The 17,830-nt window shown below is 45.8% G+C and overlaps 1 protein-coding gene across 2 annotated transcripts in view; it reads right to left on the minus strand.

Moving 5' to 3' along the window:
* The window catches only part of Rbm20 (RNA binding motif protein 20), a 183,777-nt gene that overhangs the window by 70,960 nt on the left and 94,987 nt on the right, over positions 1-17,830 (minus strand). Inside the window, exon 1 of one of the 2 annotated variants that reach the window (XM_041662057.1) lies at positions 2,555-2,651. The exons of the other annotated variant lie outside the window; for it this stretch is intronic. Coding sequence (XP_041517991.1) covers positions 2,555-2,637 — 83 coding nt within the window. The 5' untranslated portion in view covers positions 2,638-2,651. Of the gene's footprint in view, positions 1-2,554; positions 2,652-17,830 lie in introns of those variants that run through there. 2 annotated transcript variants of the gene reach the window in all.

A 17,830-nucleotide genomic window follows, 5' to 3' on the forward strand; every position in this document is an offset into this window, starting at 1 on the left:
CTAGAACTACCTGTCCCGGAAACTGACTGATGCACTTAAAGCTAAGCACAAGGCAGGGATCTCTGTGAAACCGCAGAGGCCGGACAGGCTAGTGACAGGGCACTGTTGGGGTCATACATCACAGCAGCAATTCGCAAACTCTGCAGAGCTCCAGGAGAACTCAGAACACAGGTGCTGGGTGCCGGGTTCTGCTCGCCCAGCTTCTGGCTCAGGAGGCCTCAGGCAGGCCTGGACGTCAGCGTCCCTAGCAAGTCCAGATGATACTGATGCTGGGCCTTGAGAACACTGCGCTGGAATAGCTTAGGAAATACTGTGAATTCCAAGAATATGGTGAGGGTGGGAATTCAGTCTCTCTCTTTAATAGGCCGCTTCCACCGACGACACACCAGCACACCGAGAAGGGGTTTCTTTCTGCAAATTTCAGGCACCGCAAAAGTCATCTCAAGGAACACAAGCAATTAATCTTCTAACACTCCCGCCCCCTGTGAGATCCAGTCAACGCTGTCAACCTCTGCCTTTCAGAAAAAAAAAAAAAAAAAAACCCTCAAAAAATAAAACAAGAAAGAGGGTTTTCCTAAAGCTGTCATCTCTCAAGATCTGGTGGCATTTTTGGAATCAAGGACTTTTTAAAATACTGACTCTTGGGTCTCACCTCTGAAGAATTTTATTTTCCCGAGCCCCAGCCCTGGGGTGTTAGCTGCCCAGGGCACTACCATGAAGCAAAGGCTGAATTAGAAGATGTCTTTTAAGACATCTCCCGCAGTCTACAATCTTCCAAACTCCAGTTGCCCACAAGGCCCAGTGCAGACTAGGAGGAACTGGCAAGACTTAGGACCGTCTCTCAGGATGATGGAGACGCAGATCTCAGCACAACCAGCTGTTGGTGACAGTACTGGGTGTGTGTCAGGAATACATATGTGGCCTAATTCCTTTAAATTCTGCTTCCTCCATGAGAAGAACATAAGGTCATAACCTGAGTAATCAACTATATAATTGTTCATTGGGAAAGTATATGGCTCCTAAAGTGAACAGGCGTTTGTGGTAACTTAAAGCACACCCCTTTCTGAATGTCACCCACAAAACCTAGGTACTCTGCAAGGCTCAGAATATTAAACCTGATAAGATAGTGGTGTCTATCTTCTATCTTATAGACAGAGCTATGACCATATGAAACTTGCCACCACGGTTAGAGGGCGGGACCATCTCTGCTACATGTCCACGTGTCCTTCACAGTATTTTCCTGAGTACCACAAACCAAGTCTGTATTTTAAGGTCCGAGCAGATTGCAAACTGCCCTGCCCGAGGGTGAAACTTGAAGGCTGGCTTTCTTTTTACTTGAAACTGCCTTTCTCCCTCTCTCCACCCCATGCATTGCTAATTGGGAGCAGCCCACGCTTGAATGTACACAGCCATCTATGGTAAAATTGATTATTATATTACTATGGAAAGCAAGGAAGTAGTTTCGTTCAAAATATCAGATTCCACAAAATCATACACAACAGCTGTTGGTGTACGCATGTGGGGGAGGGACAAGCATCGGTTCTCCCTCTTCAGCTTTCTGATATCTTTGCAAAAAAAATGGGTGGGAGTAAAGAGAAGACAGGGAAGGAAAAAAGGATTCTAATGCATTTAAGGCAGAAACCAATAGTGAAGCTAAATAATGATTTGTTTGGTGTTTTTAAGGTTCAAAACAAAAATCCCATGGTTCAAGATAATCTCTCAGGCTGTTTTATGGGTGTAGACCTTCTGTTACACTCTTTCAGGCAGAAAGTCGGCATTGAAGCCACTTTTAATTACATCAGTTAAAAATAAGGTGAGTCCTGGCTGGTTGTGCCGGAGCCTAACAGATCATAGCACCCATGTCCAAATATGTCTTGGAACCTCGCTGCCGACTTTTAAGCACCCGCTTGTTTATTTGCAGACTCTTAATACTGTTTTACTTAAATTTTTAAACTTTCCTTAAAGGTCACTGAAATTCCCATTGAGACCACCTTCAGGGGTGCTTAGAAACAATTCACAAGAGAGTGTCTCGTGGCGAAATTTCCCCAGCTTCTAAACCGTTACCATGGCATTCGCCTCCCGGGTCAGAACGGGTCTGAGTCTGTACTCAACATTGCTGACCATTTCAAACACCTTCCTGCTCATATTCCATCGCCGGAAAATGCCATACATAAGCCCAGGCACCTCAACCGAAGAGATCCCCGGCGCTCCTAAGGTTTCGGGGTTCTGAACGTGTCCACTTTCAGTCTCTCAGATCTGATCAGAGTGCAATCTGATTCCTCTAGACTTACTGACATCGGATTGCTGATTTCACCAGGGTCATGAGGTGCTGCTTGAGGTCACATGTTAAACCGCCCTTGGGAATAATTTATTAAAATTCTTTTAAACAAGAGGGTGTGGAGATCCCAACAAATCGCATACTCATGCCCAGACAGTTTGCGCCAAGAACATGGTCCAAAGCGCCGCCTGAACTGGAGGATAAAACAAACCCCTTGACGGCGCCCCCCCCCCCACTTGGGCTGGGGAAAGGTAAAGTGATGTCAGTCGACCTTACCTTTCAGAAACAGACCAGGGCACCTGGCATGAAGGGCTGACCTGCGGCCACCGAAGCTGGGAGTCATTTTGGGTGCCGCACATGTACCTCCCTAGGAAATTCCAACAGCATTCTACCCGCTTTCCGCATGCCAGCCATGACAAGCCTCCATCCACTTAAACTCCCACGAGTCTGGGAAGGGGCAGAGGAGGGGGGGGTGCGGGTGGGATAAAGCAAGCGAACCAGCGAAAGAGAAAGAGCGTCCCGGGCACTGCCTACCGTCTGCAAGGAGGGTCACATGCCGCCGAGAGCCATTCCTACCGCATTACACACGCTGAGTGTAAATGGCAAACAATATCAGTCTACGTTTATGCCACATGTTCTCAGCCTCTTCACATACCAGCACCCAGGCCAGCTCTACGCAGAGGTCCCGGGAGACTACCTCAAGGAGGCGGTCTTGGGCTAAGCCTGCGCTGCATTTTTAAGAAAATTCCAAAGCCTCCTGGCCCCGTTCACGTCCCCATTTTCCTGTTGCTGTTACTGCTGATGGTTTGTTTTGTTTTATTTGTCTACGTTTCTAAATTTTAGAGTCACAGACAGCAATGTAGTCACAAGGACCAGCACACTGACTCGGCCAGCAAACCCACACTCTCTGGACTTGCCTGCTAAGTTCTGTAGAACTGGATCGGGTGAGAAAACCTGCTACTTTCTGTGCGCATAGTAACTCAATGCCTTACAGCCAGAAAAAGGAATTCTCCGTTGCTCTAGGCAATGGCTGGAGGTGACCATCCCCTCTTACAAACACAGCCAGATACATTATTATTTTTTTTTTTTTGTCAGACCTGGGAGTAGGAGAAAGGGTAGGTGGTGGCATCCTGGGGTAGAGACCAGGGACATCAAATATCAACAGTGCTTCTGCTGAGGAGACTTCTCTCAGGCTGGGGTCTTCAAACCCACCTTGCAAAAGATACAACCCACCTCCTGGAACCCCAAAGTCCCTCCCTGGGAAGATGTTCCTGAGACCCTACACTCACCTTCTCTATGGTTCAATTACTTATAAACCTGCTATTCTTTCCAGGAACCACTTTCTCTTGCCAATTTTAATTTCTCTTTCAAAAAAAAAATCTTGCATTTAAATCATCAAATCAAATTACACCACCGTGTGATTTGTGAAATTAAAACCTGCTAGCGCACTGCCAGGTGAGATAAGGCCATCACCATTCCCGTCGGTCTGATGTTCAGCCACGGGAGCCAGCATTCATTACAGTTCCCTCCCAAAGCAAACAGCAGAATATGCTTCTAGATGGAAATCTCTCAACAAGCTTACAACGTCGTGGGTGTTTACTGAGCTTGCCTCATTATCTTAGAACCTTTGGGGGGTGAAGATTGGTTCCTGTCTTTACCAGCCATGGGGGTGTGAACAACAGGGGCTCACCCTGCTGCCAGGAGCAGCTAAACCCATGGATGACGGGCTTCTAAGGCTGATAAGGTGGAGGGAGAACTGGCAGTGTGCATCTGCGCAGCTTGTACCCAGCTGTGCACCAGATCCCCGCACCCTGCCCCCAACTGCTCCAGAGCCCCTGTCAGGCTCCTAGGCGAGCCTAGGGGTACCTCTTCCTAATTTAGCCACAGCTCACAGGCTGCTCCAGGCTTGCTTGGATCTCAGATGTTAACTCAGCCCTAGAAACTTAAGGCCATTGGTCCCAGATCATGACCTATGAGAACCGGCCACATGTCTGTGTCTCTGCCCAGGCCTCAGGTCCCTTGCTGACTTAGGTTTCCCAAAGCGCTGGAGATCTCACATGGCGCCCGTCCCAACGGTCCCTGGGATAAGGGTTTTCTCTGAAAAGCACTTCACAGTACTCATCCCCCTAAAGCAGGAAACAGCAGCTCTGTCCCATCTGTCATTAAGGAGATTTTTCAGAGAAAAACAAGTCAGTGGAGCAGGCTAACCACAGGGAGGGGAAGAGGATTCATCCTGTGACAGCGCTGAGTGTCTGCTACAATGAGTGCACTATCGTGACACACTGGGTGTGACGTGATTCCCACAGGGTGTCCTGATCTGTGTCCTGGAGTGTGAGTCCCAGCAGAAGCAAATTCCGTGTTTTGAATGAGTCTTTCTAACTGCATGGTCCTACCTCATCCCCAGAGGCTAAGGTACCCCAGGAACATGGCACACTGAAATTCAGTTAATGAAATGTTGAATAGCATTACTGTGCCATGCTAAGTGAGAGGAGAGATGTATCTGGAGACCATTGGTTTGTTTCCCGGCGCCCCAGACCCAAATAATCACACAGAAACTATATTAATTACAATACTTTTTGGCCAATGGTTCATGCGTATCTCTAGCTAGCTCTTATATCTTAAATTAACCCATTTCTATTAATCTGTGAATAACCATGAGGCTATGGCCTACCAGTAAGTTTTCTTGTGTCTTTCTCCTTCAGCAGCTACATGGTGTCTCTTGGACTCTGCCTACTCTCTCTGTATGTATCTCTGTTCAGATTTTCTGCCTGGCTTTGCTCTGCTAAGCCACTGGCCAAAACAGCTTTATTCATCAACCAAGGAAAGCAACACATATACAGAAGGGCATCCTACATCAACTCCCCTTTTCTGTCTAATTAAAAAGGAAGGTTTTACAAAACAGTTATCAAGCAAGAATCACAGTTACAATATTTAGTCCATTTATATTTAGTAATAAAAGAAATTACTCTATCATATATCCTATCTTTGTGAGTCTAAAGTTTTATATCTAACCTATCTTTTATCATAACTAAGGAAAACTATTACAATAACTACCTGTCTTCAACTCTTCAAAGACCCCAGAAGGACATATTACCTAAGTAAATAGGAAGTGCATTGTAAGCAACTTTCAAAGTTCTAGAAATGACAGAGACATCTTGCTGCCTAGACAGTCACCCAAAGTTCTTCTTTATCATTGGGGCATCCAATCTTCAGCCCACAGACCCATAGTATCTGGCAGACTTTTCCATGAAGAAGGAAATTTCAAAGACAGTTCTACCTATATTGGCAGTTTGTCAGTCACTTTCTTCTGTGTCCTGAAGAATATCTGGCAGACTCTTTCATGAAGCAGGAACCCCAAAGGATTGATAGAAATTGATTTAAGATGTAAAAGCTAGTTAATAAAAAGCCTGCTGTAATTAATATAGTTTCTGTGTGATTATTTGGGAGGCTGGGAAACAAATGCACAGTCTCTGTTTGCAGAGAGAACAGTGAGTGATGTGGAACGTGGATGTGCCTGACATCATGCCTCCTGTCTCCCACAGTCCCTTCATTTTCACATCTTTAAAACACTGTGATCACTCTTTGCACTAGGCCAGTGCTTCACCCTGAGCTACATCCCTGGTCGACTGGCTCACCTAAATCCTGTTCTCCACTATGATGTTGTGAGTCTCTCTAGCTGCCAGGATAAAGAAGGACAATTTTGCCTTAGCCCTGGGGTCGTGTCCTGCACTGGGTGCAAGAATGGTTCTCAGTGAAAGTAGGGGAGAAAGCGGTTAACTAGAGGCCATGGGTGGAGGAGGCTGAGGACCAGTGACCATAATGATGTATGGTCACCTTGGTGATATAAGATAAGGGCTGAGTCCGGTTTCATCACCCACTCACTGGGGAACCTCTAGCAAATTGCCAAGGTCTTTGTGGTTCAAAACACCCAAGTGTGGAGGCCACAGGAATTTAAGGACACAATGTAGACATTTAAATCTGTGGAGATTATTCTCATATTACTATGTTTTACATAAAAAGTCACCATGCAAAATAGAAGTATAAATGTTAGATTTGATAACATGCACATACATAATACATTTGGTTTGTATTACTTTTAGAAAATTTATCAAATAGACAGTAAAGATTAAATGGTAGATTTTCAGGTGATCCCACCTTCCTTTCTCTAATCCAAAAACTTCTAGATTTTTCCATAATGAATATATTTTTTTTTCAATTCAAAAATACATTTACAACACAAACGGCCTGCTTAGGCTAATACTGCTCCTTCCCGTCTGGCTAATGGAGCCTCCAAATGAATTCCCAAAGAAAAGTGTTTGACTTGGTTCCTTCCTCACAGCCGGGACTCCTTAAGAACTAGATGCTAAAAGTTAAGGATGAGGCCTGTTTAGATGTGAGAGTCTGGCATGCTGATCTCCTCGTGAAGGTCATTCCTATCACTCTATTCAGACGGCTCTCACACTAATGGTCCAAAAGGACCGACTGCAAAAGGAAGCAGATGTCAGCATAGTTTGTAACCTCAGACTTCTCCCCAGAGGGGTCAGCGACATCAGCATCCTGGTGCACACTAAGCTTGCTCTCTGTAGCTCTACACTCTCCCCAAGTCTCCTCACCTCACAGCAGCACTGTCACCATTGGTCTGGGTTCTTTTCGACAGTCACCTAGGACCAAGGGTAGAAGTCGGGGTAACACTCAACCCATGGTGGCACACTTGGCTATATTTCCGATTGAACATTTTGATCCCCTTTGCTCAGTTTAAAATAACGGTCAGGGCCGTGCTGCGTAAATATTTTTCTTCTGATTATGCAAGCAAGGAGAATAGTAACCAAAGACGACCGCAGGCCAGCCTGGGATTAGAGGATCTGTAGCAGGGCCCCCTCTAATCCTCAGTACACAGAGCCAGGATTGGCTCCCTGTCTCTGTTTTCTCTTGGGATGCTTGCTGAAGCAGAATCCCCTTCTGTCTGAGCTTGGTGAGCAGAGCTGGAGCATGTTGGGCCCCCAACACACCTGCGCCTGCAGGGGTGCCCCAGGAAAAACTAGGAACAGAGTTGGGGCGTGCTGCCTCTCCACACACACACACACACACACACACACACACACACACACTCAAGTGCAGGGGAGCCCCAGGAAAAACCAGAAGCAGGAGCAGAGCTGGAGTGTGCATGGCCCTCCCCAGTCCCCTACTGCCTCTGCCTAGGAGAAACCAGGAGCACCTAGAATAACCCAGTTATTGGCTAATTGTTGGAAATACAGCAGCTCTTCTTTTTCTCTTCCTCTCTCCAGTCTCTTCTCTCCCCTCTCTTTCCTTTTTCTTACTTAACCCTTTCAACACAAAGCAGTAATTACATCAAACCATCTTTAAACACCAGCCCCTCTTTAAAACTCAAAGCTGGCCTTGCCATCTTTATCAATGAGGAGCAGAGCTACCCCAGGAAAAAAAATGAAGTTTCAGCCCTGTAAGGGGGGTGGGAAGACACAAACAGACTACAGTGTGACCTCGAGAGAACAGTGGTGGAGAGCAGGTACAAGACCCAGTGTGCAAGCAAAAACAAATTCAGGATTTGTTCCCAGAATGCACAGCTCAGCCTCCAGGAAGGCTGTGTCTGTATCCTGTGCAGACAAGGGTCGGCTACAGCCCACCAGTGGAGGAAATCAACGTGGTGAATCAGACAGTGTGGGCACGAGCCTAGCCTAAGAAAGGAAATTGGGTCTTTGGTGCATGGGGCTCTCAATTCCCATCTAGTTAAGTCTTATTCCTCTGTAGGTTCCTGGGGACCCAGAGAACAGGAGTGGGAGGATCATTACATTTTACAGGTTTGCAACTGAAACAGAGGATGTAACATGCAGGCACAAGTCTTACCGTGGTGTTGCAGACCGGCCAGACACACAGAACCCTCGTAGAGGTTGCTCCTGCTGCTGGAGCCTCACTGTCCACTAGAACATCTACTAGTCACACAGATACATTTCTGCTTATGCCATTAACATTAAATGACATTTTAATATCAAAGGCTGGGGTTCTGACTATGTTAGCATGGGAACCTGAGTTCATATCCCCAGTCAGCACCCAGTCACAAATCCATACCTGTGACCCCAGTGCTGAGATACAGAGACTGGGAACCTGGGGCTCATTGGCCAGTCAGTCTAGCCAATCACTGAGCTCCAGGTTCAATGAAAGACCCTGACTTGAAAAATAAAGTGGAGAGCTATACATGAAGATATCCTCAGTGGACCTCTACCCTCCACACACACACACACATAGGCACATGTGGGATATACACACACACATAGGCACATCTTGGGGAAATGGATACACACACACATGCTTTTCAGCTCTGTTTCTCTATGGCACTAGTCACATTTCAAGCACTCAACATGTCAGATGATAATGGACACAGCAAGAAGGGACATTTCCAGCCTTCAGAGAACCCTATTAGAACATCTCAGATTGTCATATGACTGACTCTGCCCAGCTCAGACCTCTGTGTTGCTGTTACCTTCTCAGAGATGCAAACCAACCCTTGGGAATATAAAACAGGCTATGAGGCTGCTCTCTGTCCCCTCTCCTGAAGATAATTTTATCAGAAAGAAATTGTCTTTTTTCTTATTTTATCTTGTGCTCGATTGCCAGCAGAATACAAGCCGCACGAGAGCAGGCTTCTTGCCTGTCTTTTCAACTGATCCGTGTCCAACACCTAACACAGTACCTGGCACATACGCATTCTTGTAGATGCATGTATAAGAATAGGTAACAACAGGCTTGGCTGCTGGCTCAGCAGGGAAAGGCACTCACTGCCAAGCCCGATGACTTGAGGGCAAATCCTAGCATGTACAAGGAGGAAAGGGAGACTCGCTTCCTGAAAATCACCCTTCGACTTCCACACATGTGCCGTGACACATGCACACATATGTGCACACACAGATAAATGAATCAAATGTTAAAAGAAAATAAGAATAAACAAGCTCCATCTCAGCCCTGAGATGTAGCTCAGTTAATAGAGTACTGGGGATAGCATGTTCAAAGCCCTGGGTTTGGTCCACCCATATAAGTTGGGTGTGGCTATACACGCCTCTAATCCTAGGGCTTGTCAAATGGAGGCAGAAAGACCAGGAGTTCAAGCTCATCCTAAACCACATAGCAAGTTCAAGTCCTGCTATGTGAACCCCTGTCTCAAATAAACAACAACAAAAAAGATAGGGAGAGATGCCAATTTTGATTAATAAGTCACAGTGGGGTCTATCCATCACTCTGTGAGTGACATCAGCCATTGCAGTGGCCTATCTTCCCATGGACCAAGATAACACTTGATCATAGACCCTTTAGAAGCCTATGATGCTACCAAGAATGGGAATGCTGGGGTAGGAGCATAAAACTGGTTCTCTAATTCTCCTCCAGGATCCAAGTCACCTGCCATCCCTGTCACCCTCAGTTCAAGCCCAGCAAGTAATACTGTCTCCCTCCCTTCTTTTGCAAAGGAGCAAGATCCTCTCTAACAAATCAGTAACGCTCTATAAGCACCGTCTCCATTTTCCTCTATCTGTGTGTGCACGAACATACAACTAGATGGGATAAACTCCAAGTGTAAGGCTGACACTGCCTCCTGTGCAGGACTTTCTGATGGCCTCGGAGTAGCCACCCCACTCCAAGCTTGCCTTAGTACTTACGTCAGTGAAAATCTGAACAGCTAGAGTATGGCATTTAGCAGACACAATCCTCACAGCTAAACACCACGGCTCACGGACGTGAGAACTGTGATGCATACCATGTGTCTGCCATAGGGCACCGAACTTACATAACTAGCTAAGTATAACAGTCATCTTTAATTGGGATCAAAATACTCAGGCACATTATCAGAGAACTATGGGAGGAGAGAAAGAAGCAAATAAAAAGCCAAACAAAAACAGATGGGATCCATGCTATGAACCAAATGAGGGAGGCACCATCACAATCAAGGAAGTTGGGAGGGCTAGATGCTAACCAGCCCCATGTCCTGCCAAGAAAAGGGGGGGCAAGTTGGAGCTTTGTCAGTGTACCCTTCAGTCCATGTTGAAGGAAGAAACCCAATTCTGAGCTGTTTTCTCCTTAGAGACCCCCAGCCATTGTTCCTCAGTGTTTTAGCTGATCCGCCCCAGTGTTATTTAATAAACACGTGAACCCTGTTTGTGTAGGAGTTCTTCAGGGCAGTGAGCCTTGAGGTATTGGCAAGGAGACATGTCTTAGCCTCCAAAGTTTTATTGACTTGAATTCCAACACCATTTGAACACAATGTCCAGGAAATTGGGTCTACTCTGATGCTTGCCTCATGAATTGACCATAGAAATTGTCACAGCTCCGGTCAGAGGCAGCAGAACAAAGGTGAGAACATCAGGATTTTTTCCACTTTGAGTCTTAAGCACAGAAACACAGCTCCACCTCTATCCTCTGATCAGGAGACGCCTAGATGTGAAGGGTGTGCACTGAGCGGGGAGAAGGGAAGGGAGGCCAACATCACAGCCAAGTCACTTCCCCAACATGAAGGGCCCCTCAGAACCTCAGTTTCTCTGTTAGGTGGCCTTGCTCACGCTCCTCACAGAAGTCTAGACTGTAAACACTCAGAAGAGAGGGCTCTTCCATACCTAGCCTGGAGTTTCCAGAAAGAAGCCTACGGAATGTCTCCTAAATGAACAATGACTTGCAGGCTTTTCCTGTGTCCATGGCAGTCTCTGAGATTTCCATCTAAATGTGGAATCTAGAGGACAATCAGTCACAAACTCATGATTGAATTCATCTAGAATTCATGTGTGCATGTGTCTATCAGTCTGTTCATGTGTGTGAGCATTTGATGGAGGTCTGAGGAACCAACTCAGTTGTCATTCCTCAAGCAACATCAGCCCTGGGTTTCATCCCCATTGGAGACAGGGTCTAAGGTAGATGACCGAATAGCTCCATGGATCGTCTATCGCTGCTTCCCCAGAATGTCAAGGCCAAGCACCACGCACAGCTTTTCTGCATGAGTTCTTGGGTTCAACTCAGGTCCTCGTGCTTGCAAGACAAGTAAGTACTTTATTGCCTGCCTGATCTCCTCAGCCTTGACATTTGGAGTTTAAAGTTTGAAAATCCAACACCAACTGGTCAAAGCGTGACATTATGGAAAGGCCAAAGTCAAGACTAGCAAACCCAGGAGTGGCCTGAACTTATTCACTGATGTACCCTAAGTCATGACCAGAGGCAGGAATCCGCCTTCATAGTCACAGACACACGCTGGAATGTTAAGGATCAGGGCAAGAGGAAAGACTGCACTGACTAATATGCCTGAATCTGAGCCAGCTGCCCTTACAGCCTCTCTTGAAGAGACCAGAGCTCAGCCCCAGGGCAGCTGAGAGCCAGGCTGAGAGGCTGGACGACCAGCGAAGAGTATTTTTTTCCTTTGGTGTCTCTTTTTTCAAGACCAAGATGAAACTTACTGGTCGGGAAATCAGTTAACCCTCTACAAAAGAGCAAACAGCATCGAGCAGAATGGGCTCTTCAATTCTGTGATGCTGACAAGTAGTCAAAGAAGGCCTATCATGCATGACCACCCCAGAGCCCATGGGCCCTGTGCCTGTCAGGATAGCTATGAATTCAACCCAACACATTTGTAGATGACATCATGTCACAATGTCGTAATGTTGGACATCCCTGAAAGTCTACCTAGTTTCCCCCTCTAACCTCTGGAACTAATACAAATCTGTGGCCCTGTATTCCTTTGACCATTCTGCCTCTAAAGTTTCTGAATCTCCTGAGGAAAAATATAAAAGCCAAACACATGTGCTTAATTACACACAGTAGAAATAGAATGTCCTTTTCCCAGGAAGTGAGTGTCATGGGTTGGATTCTGTGATCCACACCTTTAGCTGAAAATAACGCATAAAAATTCACCTTGCCAGGTGGTGGTGGCACACACCTTTAATCCCAGCACTCAAGAGGCAGAAGCAGGTGGATCTGTGAGTTCGAGGCCAGCCTGGTCTACAGAGTAAGTTCCAGGACAGGCTCCAAAGCTACAGAGAAACAAAGATGTACAGCCCTGCAAGTTTGGGGGTGGTGTGGACTGTGAACACAAACAAACCAGATGAGTGTTGTGCTTGTTTGAATGAGAGCAGTCTCATATAGGTTCCTGTTTGAATATCCAGTCCCCAGATGGTGGAATTATTTGGGAAGGATTAGGAAGGATGATCTTGGAGGAGGTGAGTCACCAGGGGTGGGCTTTGAGGATTTTAAAAACCTGTGTCATTCCCAGTGTGCTTTTAGTTACAAATAAAAATGTTTTAGTATATTTTTATTTTTATGCTTTTCTCTGTGTGTGTATGTGTGCACCTGTGGTAAGATTATGTGCACCATTGCATGTCGGAATCTGTGGAAGACAGCAGACGCCATTGGATCCTCTGGAATTGTAAAATACAGGCCATTATGAGCCCATGTGGATTCCAGTACCAAACTCAGATCCTCTGTAAGAAGGATAAGTGCTTCTAACCTCTAAGCTATCTCTGCAGTCTCCCAAATTTGATTTTTATTCCTTTCACACACATACTCATATATCACAAACATTGAAAGATTTCTCAGTGTTGATTGTACTGAGACAATCCTGAATTGAGTCTGCCTCCTCTTGCTGCTAAGTATTCTACATATTTAAAAAAAAAAAAAAAAGATCATCGGTGGCCACAAACACTTGAGTGTATAATCACCAGTGTTTCTGCAAGACTCTCCCTAATATTTATGCAATCATGCAACACAAATGCTTCAACAATGGGATTAATATTGACAGGACCTACATTCAGGCCTGGACTTGCATTTGGTTTCCCAATGAGATGTTTGCCAAAAACAATGCGGCTAAAATGGAGCTCAGGGAGATGCACCTTGCCTCCGGGAACAGCCTGACTAGGGGACAGGGTCTGGGAGGGGCGAGGCACCATGTGTACCTAGTAAAGCAGGGGGTGCGGGGGACGGACACAAATAGCAACACTGGCTTAGGAATTAAATCTGTACAGACGTTTTAAGAAACCAGTTTTATCTTCACAGGAATGTATTTCGAGAGCAACATCCCTTGTCGCCAATTTTCTGTATAATTTCCCAACAGTTTCCATAAATCATAAGATTTCAGCACAGGTCACTGAAAACAGGAAGCACACACTGGCTTCTGGCAAATCCCTACTTTTCCCAAGTCCTTTTCTCACTCTTGATTTTGCAAGCTTACACTTGTCACTTGCATTCCTAGCTGAGGTCATTCTCCTTAAACATGTCAGTGGTCTAGTGACAGAGCTAAGAGGTTACAAAGTCAATTAGGGAACCACGGCTTTTAAAACATTGCCATTTTCCTTTTAGAAGACAGTATTGCTATGTAGCCTAGGTTGTCCTTAAACCTTTAATCCTCCTGCCGTAGCCCACTGAGTGCTGATATTACAGGTGCACACCACCACACCTGGCTATAGGCCAAGTCACAGAGAGCTGCAATGGGTTAACCCTACAAAACAATGTCATGACAATGGCATGGAGTCCCCACAGGTCCTTCACTTCTCAGATCACAGAAGAGCTAAGTGAAGAAGAAACAGAAATGACAGAGGGAAGACTAGAAATTCACCATGCTAGAGAAATGAGAGTTCTTTATCCTGTATGATAGAAAGAGTGAGTTACATGCTGTGTTTGCCTATACCCCATCAGATTCTAGACCACACCCTCTCAAGGCAGATTTGAAATTGAGAATCTTAAAACTCATTCTCTGTGGTTGCAGAAGTAGCTCAGTCAGCACGGTGCTTGCTGGATACGCACAGAGAGTCTGATTGCTGGAACCCATGTCGAAGAGGCAGGCTGTATTTGTAATCTTAGTGCTGGAGAGACAAAGGCATTCAGACCCCTGAGGCCACTGGCAGGCAGCCTAGACTGAGTTGTGAACTTCAAGCCAATGAGAGGTACTGTCTCAAAAAAAAAAAAAAAAAGGTGGCAGAGGCTAGAAAGATGGTTCAGTGGTAAGAACACGTATGACTCCTTCAGAGAACACAGGTTCAGTTCCCAGCATGACGTGGAGGCTCATAACCACCTCTGATTACACGTTCAGGGAACCGAAGGCCTCAGGCTTCTGCATAAATGTGGTACACATAAACTCACAACACAAACACACACACACACTTACAGAGAGGGGCCATTAGAAAACGATGTGCCTTCCCACTGATTCCCACTGATTTTCCTGCCATCCAGCATGCAGACCGGTTTGGCAGGAACATCCCAAACAGTTCAAAGGGACATCCCATATCCCATCTGTCCACATCCGCGCGCATGCACACCAGTTATTCAAGACAACCAACGTGTTGGCCCTACTCGCTGCCGGAACTGATAACAGTGATAAGCATCATCAAATATACTCAGCCTCAGCTGAAGGCCACGCCTCCCTTTTCTTCACCTTCAAAACCCTTTCTCTGTGGGCAAGTGAGACACGGAGCCCTACATCACACATGAAAAAACTCAAACAGGGCCTTAGGTGAGAAGAAAATTCCAAGAGCCCCATCTTTAAATTACCGGGTACCAGCGAGTCCCCTTGACTGGAACACTGGTACCCCGTAGGCAGCCATCACACCCCTCCTCTTCACACGTCATCGCTGGGTATATCCCGTGGTTCTCTGTCAGTCTTATGACTACAATCATGGAGTCCATTATGCAGGTCCCTATTATCAGGGGCACATCCAACTAATTAAAAAGCTGTGTTTCTTAATTAGAGCGCTCTTATCTCTGCAAGGTGAGCAGATCCACCTGTCAAGGCCAGGGCATGAGCAAAGCCAGGCTGAGCGTGTGAAGTAGGAAACTCCTGAGTGTGATGCAAGAATCCCCTCCCCTGCGCTCAAGCTGAATTCTCTGCTGCTTGGAAATCTGCACCTCCTGCTGCATCCTTTGCTGCCCCTTGAACAGTTCCAGCTCCCGCAGGGAGGAAGGCATAGGGCGCTGGAAAGGAGAGGGGCTTGAGAGTCATCTTATCCGTCCAGCTCTTCCGCTTCGAATTCCATGGCAAGAAGCCCCTGGGACACAGGGACATGGACACAGCTTATGCATGGCTATGCTAAGGTCAGAATCTGTCTTCGGGCCTGACCATTTCTCGTTTACACACCAGCTTCTGTGCAGCAGATGGAGGTTGGTAGTGGCTTTCTGTTTCATTGGAAAATGTTTTAAATACAAAATCTTCAGTGTTGGAGCGTAGCTCAGTTTTAGATACTCACTTAGTTCACTGCACTGAAAAAATACTAGATATAAATAAAATAAAGGTCTATAAGTATTCCTCTGTTCCCATCACCCAGATTAAGCAAAGGTAAAATGTGTCATTTCAGTGAGGTGGGCAAAGTTCGATGTCCCTGCCCTGTCCTTCCTCCTCGCTCACATTCAGGGGCAACATCGAAGTATATATTTCTAGGCCATAATCGTACACGGTGGTCCAAAAATAACCGCATTTCAACCCAGTCAAACTTATCAACTTTTCCTCTTCTGAGTAGAGTTTGTAAATCTTTATTTATTTAAGTCAGCATATAAACATACACATTCCTGGGGTACGGTGTGGACAACGATCAAATCAGAGAACATATCATGTCCATGTAGTCAAGTCTGTACTATATTTGTGTGTGTGCATGTGTGGTGTGTGTGTGTGTGTGTGTGTGTGTTGGAAACATTCAAAACTCTCTTTGCTGGCTGTTTTGCAGTACACTGTAAGTGGTTGTTAACTGCAGTTGCCCTGTTGAGCGATAGAAGACTTCTCAGAACTGAAGTTTTTGTCCTGACATCTGGCAGTGCCAGCCCGTGTTTCTCAGCGTTTTCTCCCCCTCTGCACAGCAGCCTCTGAGAGGCTCTACCACTCACCACGGTCATTCCATGCCAACCCATTCTTTGTGCGTCATTTTCAGTCCTAGGGATCAGACCCAGAGCCTTGCGTGTGTTGGGCAGACACCTTGTCTCTGAGCCACACCCTAATCCCCCCGCTAGTCCCAATCTCTACAAGGTCAACCCTGTAGTGGCATTTCACTTCTATTTTAATAAATAAAGCTTGCCTAGAGATCCAAAAAAGCAAAGCAGCCAGCCACTGGCCCTTATCTCGACCTCGGTCCGAAACAGCGATCCTGTGTCTGAGAGCTGTCTCCTTCCCATTTTATAATGCTCTCTAGGGCTGGGATTAAAGGTGTGCACCACTACCACCTGGTTTCTATGGCAACTAGTGTGGCTACTAGGACTAAAGGTGTGTGTTATTGCTGCCTGGTCTGTAAGGTGGCCACTGTGACTGTTTTCCTTTTCTGATCCCAGGCAAGTTTTATTTATTAAAGAACAAGTGAAATACCACTACATTTCCTCTTTTTCTCTAAAACAAGAAGGCTATAACTAATATAAGAAAAACTGTATACAATAAGTACAATAACTACATATAATAAGTAAAATGACTATATACAATATATATAGGTAATAAATACATCAACAATGCCTAGTCCATTTGCATTTGACAAATTCAGAGAAAATACTCATATCTATCCTATCTTGGTGAGTTCAAAGTCTTACACCTAATTTATTTTCTATCATAACTTGATTTTTGTGTCTGGTAAACAAGGAAAACAATAACTATCTAATCTTCAATTCCCTCAGACACGGTGTATACACACAAAATGAGCAATGCTTAAGTTAAGGTTTTTAAACACAAAGCTATCCTGGGCTAAATTAAGGTTTTTAAACACAGAGCTATCCTGGGCTAAATTTAATGACGCCTAATGTAGCAGCAGTAGCTCATTTAACCAGGCTCTGGGGGTTCAGAGGATTGGGACAGAAAGATTTTGGGTTTTAAAAAGCAAATTATTTCAAGGACTTGGGATCTGACCACTCTCTGTTGAGCCTCCCTCGCCCCCCTTGCTTGTCTTGTATGAACAAGAATTAATTGAGGGATTCGATTCACATGGGTCACTGACTTCTCAACAAGAAGCTGCTCCTTTGTACAGATCTGGGACTTCAGATAAAGGAGGGGGCCGCTACATGACTCATCTGGAATAATGCCACACACCTCTGGCTTCTCAGAGAGAATGCAACTTCTGGGAATGTAGCCAGCACAATCCCCTGAGGCTGTGCACACAAAACCATCAGGAACTCCATCAGTGCTGATGAAGAGAAAAGCGAAGTTCCAGCGCTGGCTTCCTGCTCAGGCTCATACCCCGACAGCTTCTGTCCCTGTGGCATAGTTCAAAACACTGGCGGGGTGGAAAAAGTGCAAACTGGCTAACTCTTAGCTACCACAGCATGAATGACAACTGGGGACCCCATCTCAAAGACACTGACACTACCACCTTGAAATTCTCCTCAGCTTGTCCAGGCAAATGGTTGGAAAGATGAAGAACAGGATCGATCTGAGGTAAAATCAGAGCCAGTGAAGGCAACCGCTCAATCCTCAGCAACAAAGTCCACAAAGGTGGAGTGGGAAGCAGGAAAACCTGGACCAGAGGAACAGAGATCAGAGCACCTAGGCTCAGGCCTCAGCCCTCCTACTAACTGCTCTGTCTTCTTGGGCAATTCTTCAACCTCTTAGAACCT

Source organism: Microtus oregoni, unplaced genomic scaffold, assembly GCF_018167655.1.
Source record: "Microtus oregoni isolate MIOR12 unplaced genomic scaffold, Mior012 000012F_ref0000307, whole genome shotgun sequence".
Taxonomy (NCBI): domain Eukaryota; kingdom Metazoa; phylum Chordata; class Mammalia; order Rodentia; family Cricetidae; genus Microtus; species Microtus oregoni.